The 18987-nt window shown below is 38.6% G+C and overlaps 1 protein-coding gene across 5 annotated transcripts in view; it reads left to right on the top strand.

Moving 5' to 3' along the window:
* EPHA7 (EPH receptor A7) overlaps positions 1 to 18987 on the top strand; it is a 161282-nt gene that overhangs the window by 968 nt on the left and 141327 nt on the right. For 4 of the 5 annotated variants that reach the window (XM_021392355.1, XM_021392353.1, XM_021392351.1 and 1 more), the window contains exons 2-3: positions 3191 to 3255; positions 7663 to 8332. In XM_021392355.1, the coding sequence (XP_021248030.1) occupies positions 3191 to 3255; positions 7663 to 8332 (735 nt within the window). Of the gene's footprint in view, positions 1 to 3190; positions 3256 to 7662; positions 8333 to 10153; positions 10824 to 18987 lie in introns of those variants that run through there. The other variant, XM_021392354.1, reaches the window with a different exon arrangement.

Raw genomic sequence — 18987 nt, forward strand, 5'->3', positions numbered from 1 at the left:
AGGTGTATGAAATCCATTCCCGAAGTCCGTCTGGGAGATGTCTTTTCCCATGCTGAGAAAATCCGGGATGATTTAAAGAAGCGCCCTAGTCGCGTTTGACAGTCAGAGGCGAAGGTCCGTCTCCATCTTCACATGGGGGGTGGAAGGAGGGGCGGGAAGGGAGGGAGGACTCGAGGGTTTTTTTGGTGTCCCTACATTTGTACGCATTTGGGGTTTTCCCTTCTCAGTCTGATATGTCAGTATTTTCATCAAACAACTGGCACGCAGTAGAATCCCACTCCGAGCCTGAAGCTTAAAAAAAATCCCTCATTAAAAATCCCCCATTAAAATGTCCTCTGCCCTTAACAGAAGAGAGGGATGGCGAGGTCAGAGAGAGAACAGGGGGAGAGCCTTTAGCGGCATTTCCGAAGCGGACGCGGAGGGGCTTGGATGCACCGAGACCCCCACGCGGGGGGCGGTCACGCGTGGCCGTGTGAGCAGGGAGGGTGCCGGGCCCCGGGGTTGCGGCGGCGCCTCCGGGCGTCAGTCCGCTCCGTGTTCGTGTGCGGGTGGGGATATGTATGCATACATATACGTGCGTGCGTGTGTAATGAGTGTGCGCTTGGGGAAAATCAAGGCAGCCAAAGGAGGGTCAGGAGGGGGCGAGCGGCGGACAGGGATTGATAGCGGCTATCTGCTGCGGGCTCGGGAAACTCCCGCGGAAGAAAGAGCGGGGAGAGAGCGGCGGGGAAGGAACTTTGCAGCCTCACCCCCCGCCTTGCCCGAGGGCTCTCCGCGGTGCAGCCCCGCGTGGCTCCCACCGCTCGCCTCCGGGCGCGGAAAAGCGATGCGGAGGGCGAGGCGGAAAAGTTTTCCGAGTTCCCTTTCTGCAGCTAAACAAAAGACGCGGGGAGATGCTGGAGAGGAGCGGGGCGGGGGCTGCCCAGCCCTCCTGGAGAGGGACTGATGGGGTTCCCCGCGGAGCCCTCCGCCAGCGCGGGTCTCCCCGAGGAGCCTCCCACCCCCGCCCGGTTGCTGCGAGCGCTCGGGGCTCGGCGCGGCTCCGCCACCCCTGCCGCTGCCCCACAGCACGGCGGCGGGGCGGAGACCGCGGTACCGCTCCTCCAAGCGGAGGCGCGGCCGCTTGCGCGCAGCTCCCGGAGCGTGTGCGCGGCCCTGGCTCCGAGCCGAGCCCGTTCCCCGAACTCGCACCCGCGGGTTTTCCGCCTCCTTTCGATTCCTGGAGCGTGCGCGTCCGCGGTGCGCATCCCGCGCGGCCGCCGGAGGGGTGCGCGGAGCCGCTCCGCCGCTCACTCCCAGCGCTGCGAGCCCCGAGTGCGGAGCCGGCGCTGCCCCCAGGCTGCGGGGCGCGTAGCAGCTACCCGCCGGGCGGGCTCTGCCCGGTAACTTTCGGTGCAACGAGGAAACGCAGCGCTTTCCCTTGCCGGGGGTATTTGCAGAGCAGGGCGTTTCACTTATTGTTTTTCTTTTTTTCTTTTGTTTGTTTGTTTTCCTTGTTGTCTTTCTTTTTCTGGGATGTGCCCGTTGCTATGTGCTGGAGAATTGCTGCCAAATAAAAAGTATAATGAATTGCAGCCGTGGGATATTGTGCTGGTGCTGAAAAGGTTAAGTCTTTCATGGTACCTTTTTTCTTTTTTCTTTTTTTCCCTTCCAGGATCATTAGAAATGTTGTTGTTTAACAAACCACCACATACACCACCTGCTTTTCTATAGAAAGTGTTACAAAGTAAAGCCCCTTGAATCCGAGCTTAATGGAATAAGCAGATAATCTTTCTAAGAGAGACTATCAGACTTCCTTAATGAGTTGTTCTACTTTATTACTGAAATACAGGCCTGGAAGTTACAGTTCTGTGTTCAGCTACTATGGCAGATATTACTCTATGAACTTGTGAATAGATTTTTTTTTTTTGTCATGCCATCTCTCCATTCATTGAAATTTTGTATGAAATTCTGCTAGAGATGAACCCAGAGTTACAACCAGTTCAAGAGACCTGACAAAAGTTGCATCACATGAAGCCTTAAATTATGTGTTGAAATGCCAGCATTTAAGTACTGTAAGTAAAGTTATAAATAGCTTGAGTGCTAAGAATATATTGAATATATTTAAATTAGAGACTTAGTGACTTTTCATTTACCAAATGAAAGTATGAAGTTAAATGTGCACTTTTGAAGAGGGAATCTTCAAAGCGTACCAAGCCCTGATATGCGGCCAGTCACTCTACTGCTTTGGCTGTTTGAAAGAAGGTATTACAGCAATTATTTCATACATATGTGTTTGATATCATGGATTAATATATATGCCATTTGCAACTGACAGTAATATGCTTGGTAAGATGCATATAACTATAATTTAAATATAAAACGTATCTAGAAATATATATTTGGAGGTAATAGAACATCAGTAATATATCTTCCAAAATGTACTGTGAAATAGTTAAGAGTTGGTTTATTAGTCTGTGATTAACCACTTTATGAAGCGGGGTTACACTGAGCTGCAAATAATTGTGCTGCTGCCAGAACTGATGTCTTTTTGCAGAAGTATCACTGGGTTATAACGACATGAAGATTTCAGTAAGCCATCACTATAAAGCAAATTGGTTGGATTTGTGTTTGCGATGTGTGAGGTAATTGCAGAGTCTCTTATTTTCTATATTCCTGGTTGTCATTTGTTTACAGAATTACTACTTTATCACCTAAAGGACATATGTTTTTTCTTTCCTACTCCAAAAGACATTACTTTGCAGTGTAACTCCCAGTAAGGTACATACTAGCCCTGCCTGAATCAGTTTGGATAAGTGTTGAAATACTGTTGTTTGTTTGTTTGTTTTAAGCTCATTGGAGTAGCCAACAAATGGGAAATATCCTCATCACAAAGGAGATAAAGGGAGCATGCATCTTAATGACTGATTATTAATATTTTAGGGCACTAGGAAAAACATTACTTAAATGTAAGCAATGAGATTGCTAAGAATAATATATATCTGCTTGTATGTGGATTGTACATAATAATTTAACCATCTATTTACAAGTAAGTGTGTAGTTGTTCTTGCAGATGTTTTTCAATAATACGAATTAAAAAGATGTATTCTGTTTTATCATTTTTTTTAATTCAGAATTTATTCTTTGATTTTGTATTCCCATGTATCATATTTAACAAACAGTGAAATTTTTTTTCCCTTTTCTTTTTCAGTTATATTACTGGACTCTAAAGCACAACAGACAGAGTTGGAATGGATTTCCTCTCCTCCCAATGGGGTAAGTAGTCTGAGCAAAAATTAAATTCATAAAGACAAGTAGTTATTTCACCAAAGCAATTGAAATACTGGCTTTAAACTAACTCCCCCTCATATTTATCTTAGTAATTGTACCAAGTGTTTATGGATCTTTCAGTTTTAGAATGGAAATAAGTGTACTGTGAGTTACAATGTACAAACATAAGCTAATAAAAAAATAGAGACTCTTTAGAAGTTCACCTAAACGTTCTCACTGGCTTTATCTTTTGTCATATAGTCCTCTGTGGTGTACCAGAAAGCTCTTTATGTTTGTAACACAGTATTTTAAATCATGTTTGCCTTCATCCTGTAGAAAGAGCAGACCTCCTTTTGTGTGGAAACTTTCTAAAAATATGTTTTTCATTTTCTGTATAATGGCTGATCATAAATTTGTTTATGATGTTTTCTTTGTAATTGAATAGCACAGATTGAAGTGCTCTGAAAAAAAACATTTATACTGCAGATGTGTTTGAAATGACATTCCAAATTTGAAACATCCCCAAGTCTCGAGGAGCTTGATATCTGGAACGAGGAACCAATTATGTGGTTAAGGCCACCTCCAGCTTGCTTACAAATGAATCTCATGATATTCCATGAAATGTACCATTGTGTAGTAGTACATCATTATAAAAAATGAGATGTTTAGAAACATCTGTATTATTGTTTTATTTATTATACGCATAAACTTGAAAAATGCTGCTTTCAGCCTGCATTACAAATGATGTAAAACCCCTTATTCCTTAAGTCCTGAGGAAGAAAGAACATTTTCAGAATGATACAGTGAGTATATTGTCCTACCTTAGCTCAGTCTGATAAATGATAAATTATGGGGCTAGTTCTTGTTCGTGGAAGCAGTCTTGCAGCATCCATTGTGACTCCTTGCATGAACGAGGACTTGGGGGATCAGGCCCTTAATCTTCAGCGCATTAAGAAATCTGGAGCCAGAAGAGCGTGAAGTGTGAGTGGAGATATAAAAGTGTAACAAATCCTTTAAATAAGAAGAATGAAAATCTGAAAGTGTCTTTCTTTAAAAGCAAGATCGTAAAATCAATACAAGCATAAACTGGAAACGAATGTAAGAACTTCTGAAGGAATGTAACGTGAGCTCAACATTTATGATGGCTAATAACCTCGGCATTAGTGTTTTGCATTGATTGAAGCCGCTACCAGAGGTGTTTGAAAGATTAGGTTGGTGGTAATTACATTAGGCTAACCTGTAGATAATGAAAGACATGTCAACACATGTTACACATGTCAGCATATTTAAAGATGAAAGAAAGAGTCAAATTCAACAAACAGCAAAAGGTGACTTTCAGAGGTAGAAGACAATTCCAATGAAAAATTAAAAATGAATTAAGGCTAATGACTGGATTTGTATGCAAATGGTCAGAAGTAGTTGTCTGTGAATGAAAGTACCATTTTAAGAATGTAATTTTGAAATAAATTATTTACTTTTAGTTACCGTGTTGTCTGCTGTGCGATAAAGATTACATGAGAATGAACACAGAAAATACACTTCTTGAAACCACTGCTTCAACAAAGTACAGATTATATCACCCAGACACTCATTAAATGCCTCATTCAACTGCAAATGTTATATCTAACAGTGATCTCAAATATTGTTAAGATAACCAAAGAAGTTTAAATACCATATATTGGAACCGATAGAATGGGATATGCTGAAATAGAATGGCATGTGTATCAATGTATGTGGAAGCAGGATAAAGGAGAATTGAATTTTCTCCCAGTAAAATCCAACATGGAATTACTCACTTCAAAAATACTAATGAGGTGTGAACTCAGATGATGTAGGTGAAAACCTATCCTGAAGTACTGATGATTTCTTTTTCTTCCATAGAGAAGCAGGTATGCCTCCAGAGGACTATTTGAAGTAATGGTTCTGTGATTAAATTAAGTCATAAGTCATGTTTTCATTTTTTTTTTTAATAAATGAGTATTCCACGGCTTTAGGAAAACTTGGAAGGCTAGACTGCAGCATTCAGTGCTAGAGATAACATAAAGTAGGACTTTTAATCTGAATGTAGTGTTTTGTACAGGTTTCCTTGACAGTAGCATTAGAGTATATCCCTAATACCTGCGAACTTCATGCGGTGGTGGGTTCTTGACTCCACAAAGACTCATTAATGTAGTTTTCAGAAAAATGATTTGATTTTTGTTAAATATACTTGGCATTTTTTTTGCTGCTGTTTTGTTTTGCTCTGCTTTGGTGTTTTTTGTTGTTGTTGGTTTTTTTTTTTTTTTTTAATATGTAGCAGGACCCCATTAAAGCTCAGAATCTGGTGTCAAATTCTGTTCCATGTTGCATTAGAGCTGCTCGTGCTTCACAGATACAATACTTCCTCTAACTGGAATGTCCAGAATCTGGCTCAGTGTCTTGAGGAAGGACATCACCTAATGTGAAATTGAGATAATAAAAATCAGTATACTTTTAGGCTTTGTATCTTTTTTTTGTCACTTTTGGGTTGGTGTGGAGTTTTTTTTTTTTACTTTGTTTTGATTATTTATTGATTCGTAAGTGTGACAGTGCCAGTTGCCCTGATCCCCATTTTTTTCCTTCCCTTGTTAGTACTAATTCTTAGAGGGAGAAAAGTATTACTCAGATCTAGTAAACCTATTATAATGATGGACTTTTTTCTGTTCTGAAATGAATAGAGTTCCATATGCAATCAGTTCAGTTAACTAAATGACTCTTTAATATTTCAATATTTAATACCGTATATATAAATTTATAATATCATACATGCCACATCTTCATTCATTGTATGTCTTTGAAATACACTTTGATATTTACGACTTCTGTACGTACCAGCATCTACAGCCATGGTACATTCTGTGGTGGTAACTTCCAGCATCAAGTCAGCCACATCTGCTTTTTCTTGGAGCAGTAGAGCAACATTAAAATGATCTCATTTGGTGTCACATAAGCTTGCAAAGTACTGTATACTGCATGGTTTCTAGTCTGGGAAATCAGTCTGCATAACCAACCTTTCACGCTTGGTTACCAGTGTGAGGAATGTCAAGGGGTGCTCCATCCGGCAGAGGTGCCAAGCATGCTAGTCCCACAGAACACTTAAGCACATGCTTACCATTAAGCTCATAAGTACTGTCATTGATCTTAAGCGTGAGCTTAAGTGCATTATTGACACAGGGCCAGAGGGCTAGGTGCCATAAGAAGTCATGGTTGCCTATATCATTGGGTGAGGATAGTTTAAAAATAAAACAACCCTAATTTATTGCAGGTTCAGTTTCTGCAGTATGTTAAGTGTTATAAGAAAAAGTGTTATGAAAAGAGGTGAGAGTTGGATATTGTTTTGGATGTACCTGTGCAAATTTGCCTGTCTGATTTCAGTGGGTTTACCATTGCTGGAGGTGCGCATTCCAAAGTAACCAAGCTCTGTTAAAGACTGCAGGTCTGTTATACACTTACTGTTTTGTTTCACAGTTCTTATCCTAAGAGGGAATAACAACAAAACCCAGGCTTTGAACCAGTAAACTTTAAATCATGTGGGTTGTTCTTAATTGAGTATTTAATCTCATGGTTCATTTGAACACCCGGTCAACCGAAGTTCATTTCTTTTAACACGGATGCAGCCACTGAAAAAAGTGAGGTGAGGAGCATCTGCTTACATGTGTTGGTTTCTGAGTAGAACAGAACATGGAGTGAATGAAAAGGGGACTGCCAAAGTGTTTTCTGACCTCCAGTTTTAATTCTGTCAATTTTCTTGTTTTCTCCTCGTGCCACTTCCATTATATAGGAGTGAAAATGGTATACCTGATAAGTTTCAGGAGCTGTCTGCTTTCTGTACACCAGAAAGCTGCACTGAGTGTTTTATACTGAGAGGCTGTAACACTAAGCAATTTGGGTTCATAGGACTTCACTGATTGTAGATTTCCCTGGAAATTGAGCTACTTTTTAGTCTTTGCTTAGCCAAAAAAATAATGACCTTAATGAAATGTGGGAGAATCCAGAATTAGAGCTTGATACATGGAACAGCTTGCCTTTCCTGAAGCTTCACAGAGTCACAGAGCTGTAGGGATTGGAAAGGATCTCTGAAGATCATCTAGTCCACTCCCCCACTAAAGCAGATTTACTACAGTGGGCTCCTCCTTAGAATTGGATCTTTGATGTGAATATGATTTTTGAAGGTTATTTATGTGTAGGAATAGATGGAATAGCAATAGGAGATCTTGCATTAATATGTATTTTCTTCATTTGAATGTTTAAGAATATTGTAATAATAGCCTACTATTTATGTCTTACTGTTAAAAAGGAGTGAGACTTAAGTTGTGTGAAGCTTTTTCAAATACACAATAGTTACATTTGGTGCCATTCTTGGTTTATATTACTGACTGTTTTTTATTGTTTTAGTGGGAAGAAATTAGTGGACTGGATGAAAACTACACTCCTATACGAACATACCAGGTATGCCAGGTCATGGAATCGAACCAAAACAACTGGCTTCGGACTAACTGGATTGCAAAAAGCAATGCACAGAGGATTTTTGTAGAACTGAAATTCACTCTGAGGGATTGTAACAGTCTTCCTGGAGTTCTGGGGACTTGTAAAGAAACTTTTAACTTGTATTATTATGAAACAGACTACGACACTGGCAGGAATATCAGAGAAAATCAATATGTAAAAATAGACACTATTGCAGCAGATGAAAGTTTTACCCAGGGTGATCTGGGGGAGAGAAAAATGAAACTTAACACAGAGGTGAGAGAAATTGGACCTTTGTCCAAAAAAGGATTCTATCTTGCATTTCAGGATGTAGGGGCCTGCATTGCTTTGGTCTCTGTCAAAGTCTACTACAAGAAGTGCTGGTCCATCATTGAGAACTTAGCTATTTTTCCTGACACAGTGACTGGCTCAGAGTTTTCCTCTTTAGTTGAAGTACGAGGAACTTGTGTCAGCAGTGCAGAGGAGGAAGCTGAGAACTCTCCGAAGATGCACTGTAGCGCAGAGGGAGAATGGCTTGTGCCTATTGGAAAGTGTATCTGCAAAGCAGGATACCAGCAGAAAGGAGACACCTGTGAACGTAAGTAAACATACAGCTTGTTATAATATGTGTAGTATAGATTATATTGTACCATGTTATTATTTCTCTGCAACAGAAATACATCATGAGTCTGCTGTTAGTTTCAGATCCTCAGTCTGTACTCTTCACACTGGGCAGTCTAAAGCAGTCACTTCTGGGTATGGAAATTGGTGCTTGTATACTGCATTTTACTTTATTTTTGTTTACAGTTATGCCTCATACAAGTTTTTAAAAATAGATTCAGGACTAAAATTTTTGACAGTTTAAGATGACATTCCTTGTACTTCTTGGTACAGAACATAGTGTTAATAATCACCGAGCAGTTAAACACCATGTTCTTTCATATGGCCTGTGACAATTGTAAGGAAATTGAAACTGAGGAAATAAACATAGAATGAGGTGTGGTTAGTAATGGGAAGGATACACACACAGTACAATCTGCTTTAGAGATTTGTGTTGTAAGTGCTTACAAATTTAGACACAAGAGTTTTGTTTGAGATCTTTCAAACAGAATGTCTCATTTCCAGATTGAAGTATGTTTCCCTTTCTACAGTATCATTTTGCATAAAACTAACTCAAAACTTTTGGCTTTCTAGGGGATCATGGTGAATAGTTTGAAATACTATAAACCAGAGACTATTGAGTTGTACTTTCTAATTCAGACTGATTTAGTTACACAAATTCTTAGAAAAATACTTACCCTTAGTGTTGCTGTCAGTGGGTCTACATGCATAAGAAGTTTCTGCTTAGTGTAGGAAAGGATATTTTACCATCTCTGCTTACAATAAAATCAAGACAGTTAGTTTAAAGACTGATATTTTCATAAACATTTTAAAAAGTTATATATAATTCTTATCATAAGATTACACAAGCTATTTATGGTCACATCTTTATCATAAGAGGCATATGTTAGTGAGAAATGTTGCATGCAAGTTCACCACACCCACGTACACTCCCAAATCTATGAAAAAGAAAACCCTACAGAATTTCAAAACCAAACCTGTCTGCAGTCACTAAACCTGAGATGTCCATGTAAGGACTTCAAAATCTGTAGAGGATTAGATTCATTCTGAAGGAAAGAAAGCAAATGTGCTCATTATTAATAAGCTGTCCTCAGGGAAAAACACTGTTGTGTTCCTGATGAGTTTTTTAGTAGGAAATTCTATACAAGGTGAAGTTGATCTGGGGCCTTTGTAGCCTCTCACAAATCTTTCGTTGTTATGCTGAGAAAGGATGAGGGCTTATACACTGTAGAGGGTGATCTCATTAGGAATAATAGTGATGTGAAAAACTGCCCCCACAAAACCGCTCAGCAGACTGTATTAAGGCTCTGTTAAAAATATTAAGCAGTGTATCCTATTGAAAACTGTTTTCAGTCTGTCAAACGTTTCTTTGGAGTGACTGACTTTTTTTCTTTTCTCTTGATTACAGACCTAGCCATGGTTGATGTAGTGAATATACTAATTTTATATCTCTTTAAACAGAGAAGAGAAAGGAAAAAAAAAAAGAAAAAAAGAAAGAGAGGCAATATATATTGGATAGTAGGTGAGGAGTGTGAGAGGTGGTGGTGGGGATAGAGAAAGTAAGTGTTTGGTAACTGGAATTCAAGTAACTTATTTATTAAACAAGCTTCTTAATTTCTAACCACACTGATGTTGACAAAAGAATTAAATGATAACTTGTACTTGAGTATAGCAGTGTGCTCATTTGCAAGAACACTTCTCACTGTTGGCTTGCTTCCAAAGCAATTGCTAAGAGAATACGCTACACTGGAAAGAGTCCAGAGGATCATTTATAGTATTTTTTTCTCTTTTCTTTCAGTGATCCTATTAAGAATTTGAAAACAAACTCTGGCTCCATATTGAGGCAAGTTAATGTATTTGAGAGAGAAAAGGTGGGAAGCAGCCGCTCACCAAATGTGTGCTGCTGGCAGCGCAGAGTCAGGGTGATCTGAGTAACTGTGGCTCACAATAGTAATTGCTGTCTGTAATGCTTGTTAGCCATGTCTGTGCTTGAGGATGTTATTAAATATGATCAACTATGTAGTGGCCGATAATACAGCTGGCACACTGATACAGCGTCTGTTTTTTGTGACAGATATTGAGGGAAACTTATCTGAGCATTGACACTAATGCAACTGGCTATCTGTTACTGTCAAGCTGTGTAACAGATCAAGCAGAGGCAAGTCAATGTGTGCTTCCTTAACCCAGAGCTTTTATAGCCTTGTCTGAGGGCTCACTTCTGCAAATACTTTGTACCTGGCATGCTGTGTGACTTCTTTGGGACTACTCATGGTAGAAAGCATTGTGCTCTGTCAGGACTGGCTGAAGTCTGTGATTTCTCTCTCACACTTACTGTAGCTCACCTGAATTAATTTAACACAATAGGAAGGCCTTTTAAAGATACAGAATAATACCTTATCTGTCTGTATTGTAGCAAAGATAGGAGTAGATGGCCACATTGTAGTTCCAATAGCTCTTCAACCTGTAACTCGGTGGGGATTTTCATTTGTGTTATGCGGGCTTGATTGGCTGACTGTGATTGAAGAATGTGATCCTTTTGCATACAGCTTTTCTTCTGTGTGTGAAATTTGTTGAATTCAGATACTAAAACAATTGACTTTTGATTTATACAAATTCTGCACTGGATGTGCTGCCAGAACACTTACTGTTTTTGTTGTTGTTTTTCTTGTATTGAATGCAAGTAACTGGCTGCGTCTGGAAGAATAAGAAAGGAAGCAATAGTGAGTGGTGAAATGCACAACCTAGACACCGAACTTCCATTTGTTCATTCTTCAGTGTTTAATTTTCTAAGTTGATCTCTTTTTCAGATGTACGCTGATTACTTCTTGCTATAGATGCACCGAGAAGTCCATACCATCTCAGTGATCTATTGCAATAATACACACAAATAAGAGAGCCTATCTCCATAGAGCTCACAGTGTTCATGTAAGGCAAAATCTTAAAGCTTGTTGTAGAAAGCATGAGAAAACTAGCTAACAATGTGAACTTAGCATTGCAGTTGGTTTTGTTGTTTTGCTTACATACAAGACTACTGTCTCCTCAGAGTTGACCATGTCTGCTAGTATTTGGAACTATACTGAGGCATAGAAATTTTATGTTGTAAAGGACTGTACTGAAAAGTACCTTGCAAAGATAACTGAAAGGTACTTAGCAAATCTTCTAATATCACCCACTGTGCCCACTCCATCAAGAAGCAAAACAAACAAAGAAAAACGAACAAAAGAACCCCACCCAAATGCTATGCAATTCTCTCTATTTGTAGTGGACTCCCAATAGATGTAATTTTGATTTCTTTCTCACAGTGTAGTCCAGTCAATGTGTTGCACATATAAGGACCACACTGGGATCAGTTATTGGTATGTGAATGAGAAAATGATTCCTAGAGAACTCCTAGTATAATACATTTTTTATGTGTTTCATGTTAGTTGGGGGTGAGATGGGAGAATTATATTTACTTGATTGGAGCATTAGAGTGATATTTCAGATAGTAAGAAGCATGTCTTAATATGACTGAAGTGAGAAGTTACATAGATGATTTGGCACCAAGTCCAAACATTCAGAATTCAAGGCAAAGCCAAAGAGTAAGTTTTATTGTTAAACATCATATAATACCATATACATTAACAGTTTTATTGCCCCCTTAAATAGGGAGGGGATTATAGCTATTTGTACATTTTGTGTGCATGACATAAAAAGGAAGCTACAGGCTTTTCTTTCAAGACTTTGCTGTGTACCATACATTGTGCCAGACTAAAAGCTCCATCCATTCTTTCTTTTTTTTTATTTTCAGGACAGACTTTTAGGCTTTGTGAAATATTACTTGATAACATAAGGCAAATTCTGTTTTGGCATCTGTTTGTCATATTTGTGGTAAAGCAATGTTTTTTGTTGTTGTTGGGTTATTGACTTTTTTGTGTGTATGTATTTGTGGTTGTTTTTCATTTTTCTCTTTTTAATGTTCAGGAGCAGATGTGCCACATGTTTGCTAGTAGAGGGCAATGAATTGATGGGGGAATGTGAATGAGTTGTTAACAAAAGGGTTACCATGCTTCCAAAAAGCCCAGGTTGCATGATTAATTTGCTAATTAAGTAGCCTTTTTAGACATTCGTGTTACTGCCATTCCTGTTTCACTTTGTGGAGAAGTGGCGAATGGTAGAACGCATCTTCAACAGCGTGAATTTTATCAAGGCTCTAAATGTTTCTTGAAGAAGTGTTACCTTGCTTCCATTCACCTCTGAAATTGCTCTTGGGAGGAGAATGTAATTACTCTCAGCAGATTGAACCAGAGCTGAGCATGAGCACATTTTTGACAGTTTTGCCATTTTCTCTAGAGCTAATGAAAGTTCAGCGGAAGAATGTCTACCTCCTAAGATATCAAGTAGTTTTTCTGTCCTTTTGAAACAAATGTCATTGTGATCGAGTATCAGGTCCCAGACACCGCCACATAGAAACTATTGGATTTAAAAAAATCCATCATGTTAAATATCTTTCCAATGACTTCTAGCAAGATTCAGAAAAACAGAACATAAGGTGAAGGTAAGACCTTCGAGCTAGATGATCAAGATTACAGAGTTGTTTCTACTATTAAACATAGAGCTGTGATCTCTACTTCAGTCCTCCTTTGGAGTTTCTATACTGTTAAGTGTCTTGGTTTCTTTCACCCTGGAGTTTTCTGAAGGCCATTCCTGTCAAGGAGATGTTATAGAAGGTTTATTATATTATTATTATTTCTACATATTTAATTTCTCTACAGGCATTTGAAGTGCAGGAAAAAACATCTACCTAAAAGCTCACAAAAACATACTGCTGTTTAAAGTTTTGCAAATACAACTGGATGTTACTAGGTGTTACTTTCTGTAGGTTTTACATCTGTAGATAGTTGGAGATGCTACTGCAGGGAAAGCTAGTCCTTTATTTTTAAAATATACATTTGTTGTAGTACACAAATAGAACTACTTCAAAGAAGATTGTGGTGAGGTGGGGGTTGGCCTCTTCTCCAGTGTAATTAGTGATAGGACTAGAGGGAGTGGCCTCAAGTTGCGTTAGAGAAGGTTCAGGTTGGATATTAGGAAAAATTTCTTCTCCAAAAGAGTGGTCAGGAGCTGGAATGGGGTGCCTAGGGATGTAATTGAGTCATTGTCCTTGGAGGTGTACAAGGAACATTTAGATGTTGTGCTAAGGATATGGTTTAGTGGGGAAATATTGGTGGTGGGTGAACAGTTGGAGGTCTTTTCCAACCTTGGTGATTCATTGATTCTATGATTGACTGTATCTTTCTTGTAGAACAGTCTAGTGTTCATAAAGAAGATAGTCACAATTTTTCGAGTCTCCCTAAGTCATTCTTGTTTCTTTGACCTAGTTTTATCTTCCTCAGCTTTGTGTCAGCACAGAGAAGGGGAAAGGAGCTACATGTATTGTGAAACATATCTTCTTTAAACAGTAGCCTCCAAGTTTTATTACAGAAAATGGCTTGTGTTCTCAGTGTTCAAGGCTAGCTGTCACCCGGTGTCTTCATGCTTCATAGATCCATGAGATGGAAGGGATCTGCAGGGATCATTGATTCCAACTCCTGGCTCCACATAGAACCACTCAAAATTCAAACCATATTTCTGAGAGCGTTGTCCAAATACTCCTCAAACTCCATCAGCTTGGGACCATGATCTCTGCCCTGGGCAGCCTGTTCCAGGGCCTGACCACCCTCTGGTGAAGAACCTTTCCTTAATATTGAACCTGACCCTTCCCTGACACAGTTCCCTGGTGTTCCTTCGGGTCCTGTTGCTATCACCAGTGCTGCCCCTGTGCTCCCCCCTGTGAGGAGCTGTAGGCAGCCGTGAGGCCTCCCCTCAGCCTCCTTTGCTCTGGGCTGAACAAATTAAAGGACCTCAGCTGCTTGTCACACATCTTGCCCTCTAGACCCTTCACCATCTTTGTAGTTCTCTTTTAGATGCTATCTAATAGTTTTCTGTCCTTATATTGTGGTGCCCAAACCCACACCCAGTGCTGGAGGTGAGGCCGCACAATGCAGAGTAGAGCAGGGCAACCCCTTCCCTCACTTCTTGGCAGGTGAGGGATTTCCCCCAGGGTACCTGATTTTACCCAGGGTACAGTTGGCCCTTTGGGCTGCCAGGGAACACTGCTGACTCATATTCAACTCAGTGTTGTCCAGAACCCCCAGGTTTTATACCCTTTGTTCCAGGTCTCTTCTATGATACATTTTGGCCTTAAGAATCAATTGTATTTATTTAGTTATAGTTTTCCTTTGCCTGAAGTGTCTGAGTTAGTTTGATTAGTATGATTACAGGCCATCATAGTTTTGATAAACCAGCAGCCTTTCTGAAGCATGACATGAACCTATGTGAGGTGTAAGGTGGTGTTAAGTTGAAGTGAACAGGAACCATACTATGGAGGCAGTTGAAACTGGTTAGCTCTCATACATAATGTCATCAGTGATTGCATTAAATGAATCAAAATGAATAAACCGCAGAGCTGCTGACTGATTAGGTTTCCATGAGCTAGCTATTTTGCTCCAGAAGAACTGACAGGAGTGAAATACCATATGCAGATGGACTAACAGGAGCCCAGGTCTCAGAAGAAGCAAAATTGTTCGATGGCATTGAGTGTAGAGCTCTCTTTTTTTCTCGTCTCTGTTCCTCGTCCCAGATTCTGTTTTCTCCGGGAATTAATTTTATTTTTGCATTTTGCCAGAGCTTTGCTAAGTATGTTTTGTAAATGAAATACATTGTACTCTTTTTTTTTTCCCCCCATCAGATTCACTAGTGAGCAGAAACCTTGGAAAAAAAACAGCAATGAAATCAAACAGAACCTTAATAGCTTCTCCTTTAGTTACAGAGGAAGCACTAAAGCTGTCTTTACAGATCTGGAATGCCACTGCAGAATTAGCTCTGGTTTCTCAACAGGTGGGCTGTTAACTCCTCAGCCATAAAGTCTAGATCTTTTTGTTCTAAATGAAGCTTTAGTTGGTGGTTAAAATTGGAATATCTTGGTGACAAATCTGTTGTCCAAAACCATACATCATACTTCTGCAGCTAACTCTTCTTCTCAGACATCTTTTGTGAAAAGTTGTCATAATCAAGTGGTAGCTTTGCTATTCTTTTTAAAATACAAAGGACTTTCAAAGGAAAGGAAAACTTTCAAGGAAAAGGAAAACTTTACAAAGGACAAAAAACCACTGGTTTGCTTGGAAATTGTGGGTTTTTTTTTGTTTTTTTTTTTTTTTCCTCCCACAGTTTCTGTTGATCTCTGTGAATTAAGCCACTGAAAATAAATTCAAATGTTTTTTCATTTCCGAGTCTAAATATCACAAGTGAAACGTACAAACCTTGTTAGATTGTATCTCATGTACATCCAGTCCTTCATGTTATTTTTTTTAAGCAAGGTAAAAACAATAACCAAAAAGGTGCCAAAGACTGAAAAAGTGAGGATCAGTAGAATATTGAGAAGTCAAAAGCAGAGATCATTTAAAAGAAAACTGATCAGAGAAAAGTGGGAGCATGTAAATAAATGTTTAACTTATCTGCTGTGTGCATCTATAAGACATCTATTATACAGATGGTAAAATGCTGACAGAGTTGTTCAAGCCAGCTGTGCAGTTCAAAGTAGATATTGTCTGAAAACAAAGAGCCTCAAGCAGAGGAGTGAAGTTTTTATTAGAGAAGTGGGACAAACACAGACTTATGTTTGATATGATACTGAAGTTGAAAGAAATGAAAATTGTGTGTAAAAAATGTTTTCTTAGCTCGATTAGCTTTTGAATTTTGCCGGATCCCAGACTCTCTCCTTTCTCATGAAAATGTTAGTCTCCCTGCACCATTTTTTATATAGTAAGCAGCATTCAACCTTTGAGACTGTCTGCTTTTACTTAGGATATTAGAGAGATAGTATCTTATTTTCCTTTTATGTGGGTTTTCGTCTACTATCATCCTTATTACCACTTAAACTACTGCGTAAAAACTAATTGTTGATTGTTGACTTCCCAGCATTTAATCTCAGTGTTTTCACTGTACAGTGATCTGTACAGCCTTGTCTATAATACTGAGTTATTAAAAACAGTAAGTTACCAAAAGTGTAGAGACTAACACTTTTAAAATTGAAAATAAAATGTTTTCAATTATTATCTTCAAAGACAAAATGGTTAAATGGGTCATTCTGTGTGGACTGTTTTGTAAATCATTCATTTTGTCTTTTTTTTCCTTCTATAAATGGTATAGATTCTGCTTTGTTAATAAAGCCTTAAGGCTCTAACCAAGTTCAGAATAAAACAGTTTTTAATAATCTTTCTTAAATGAGCTTAAAAATTCTGTTCATGGAGCTACCTGAAAATGTAACATGGTTTAGGAGACAGTAAAAATATGTACGTTTTCTACTATAAGCATTTACAGTGTGTTGTGGCATCAAGCAGGAAAAAAAAAATCGGTTCACTGTTGAATTTCTTGAAGTGCCCTCTCTTTATTGAAAGATGAGATTTCTAACTCCTTCTATTACCTTGCCCTATTGAGAAAACAGCTGCAATAATAAATATATTTAAGACATTTGAAACATTTAAATTTTATGAAATATCTTCCATTTACTTACAAAAGCTTTTATCCCTGACCACTTCTTATTCTTTCCTTTGCCCATCTCCATGAGTTCAATTGTTCCTCACATTAATAAAAAGTAAGGAATATTTAAAAGAGAACAGATGCGTAACTAGTAGTTGACAGCAGAAATTACCTATTTTCTTTAGCAATCTCATATTTATTTTTTTATTCCCAGCCATATTGGCAATATATCCAGTGTTTTTGAGTGTCTGTGGTAAGGGAGTATTCTTATGTACTTTTGCACTGGTGACTCTTTCTGACTTCATTAAGTCTCATTAATAAATGTTAATAAAATCTAGTCAACATATTGAAAAGCAGCTGTTCAGTATTCAACACCTTTTTCTTTACTTCCATTTTTCTCTTTCAATAAAAAATTTCCTTTTAGGAAAAATATCTTTTAGAAGCTACGTACATTTTAGGTAATTTGACTTAATGCTGATGTAATTTATAATTCAGAGTAACAAAGGCCACCTGGTATAAAGAGAGATAAGAATTACGTTCTTATAGTTCTAGAGTCCCTATCCTGTCAATCTGTGTACTAACATAGCTTTATGTAGCTGATTGGCCTTGCTATCTATCTTCAAGAGGATAAAGTTACTTGCATTTGTAAGAAACATTGGGTTTTCTTACCCTAGGTAAATTGATGCTTTAACTTCTTAATTTTTATGGTTTAGATTAGACGCAGATGATTATTAGCACAATACATCTCTCTTGTGATAATAATATCAAACATCTTTCTAATAAGTCTAACATCAATTATTTAGTATTTTATGACGCTTGACATAGCTCAAATGTGTGACTGATTGATAAAAAGGAAGTACGTGATCAAGAAATACAATTATAATTATTATTTTACAGTGTATTTGATATACATAAATGAAGAACAGACATCATTTCCTGCTGTAATTGTGGAATAAGTAAAGGACATTTGGAGAAGCTGGTGGAAATCTAGAGCCTTAGTTTTCTTGTTCACTATTGACTTTTGAACAGAAATATTTGATAGTAGCTCTTACCACAAATAAACATGCTTTAGAAACTATAGTCCTAAAATGGGGCTCCTGCTTTTCCGTAACTGACTATTTTAAGTAGGCAAAGCCTTACACAGAAGACTGTCTGTGTAACTGTGGGCTGAGGCCTTACCCCTAGTACTGAATGGCAAGAATCCCACAAATTCCATCAGCGTAACACCGTGTGTTAATATTTTCCTGCTGAGGAAAATGCTGAAGTTCTAAGTAGCTGTAAGCATATGCATAAACCTAAAGCTTTATTTGATGAAATGTATTTAAATTACTTTTTGATTAGGAGAGCTTTTCTGAACTATATATATATATATATATATTCTGAATTATGTTGGTAGAAATGTATCCAGAGAAGCATATATAAATGGGACTCAAACATTCCACAGATGGTTCATGAGATGTATAAACTGCAGCATAATTAATGGATATAACCTGTTAAATTATTTCCTTATGTTGAGTGAGTGTGAAATACCACCCAGCCTGGATGACTGGTGCTGATTTTCCAATAGATTGAGCACAGAGTAGATTCAACTACGCTAGCTTTCCTAGGTCATATACCTAGTACTTCTGTCAGGTGACTGATATGGTGTCCTCATTTAATATGCATATGACCAATTGCATATTCCCTTCACATTACTGGATATGTCCTTATGACGTAACTAAACTGCCAAGTATCCTCTGACACTTGTTAGAGCTTGTTTTTCCACAAATGACCATATTTCTCAAATGCTTTTGTTCTAGTCTTGTAGCACAGCGTACATGTACTTCATCATAGAGGTCTAACACACTGTGTATGCGAGGGTCTAGAGGTCCTCATTCACTTCTGATAAAGGGAAAACTCAACAGGTGCCTGGAACTTTTATTGTTGACTGGATCCACTCCATCTGAAAAGTTAATACTTCCCGTCGCCTCCAACCCTCCGATTTTCTCTTTCTCAGCTTATTAGCGGGCTTCACTTGGGAGCAGTAAACAGAGCATTCTTTCAACTTTGTGAATGTACCATCCTTTTCTACAC

Source organism: Numida meleagris, chromosome 3 (genome assembly GCF_002078875.1).
Source record: "Numida meleagris isolate 19003 breed g44 Domestic line chromosome 3, NumMel1.0, whole genome shotgun sequence".
In the NCBI taxonomy this organism is placed as follows: Eukaryota; Metazoa; Chordata; class Aves; order Galliformes; family Numididae; genus Numida; species Numida meleagris.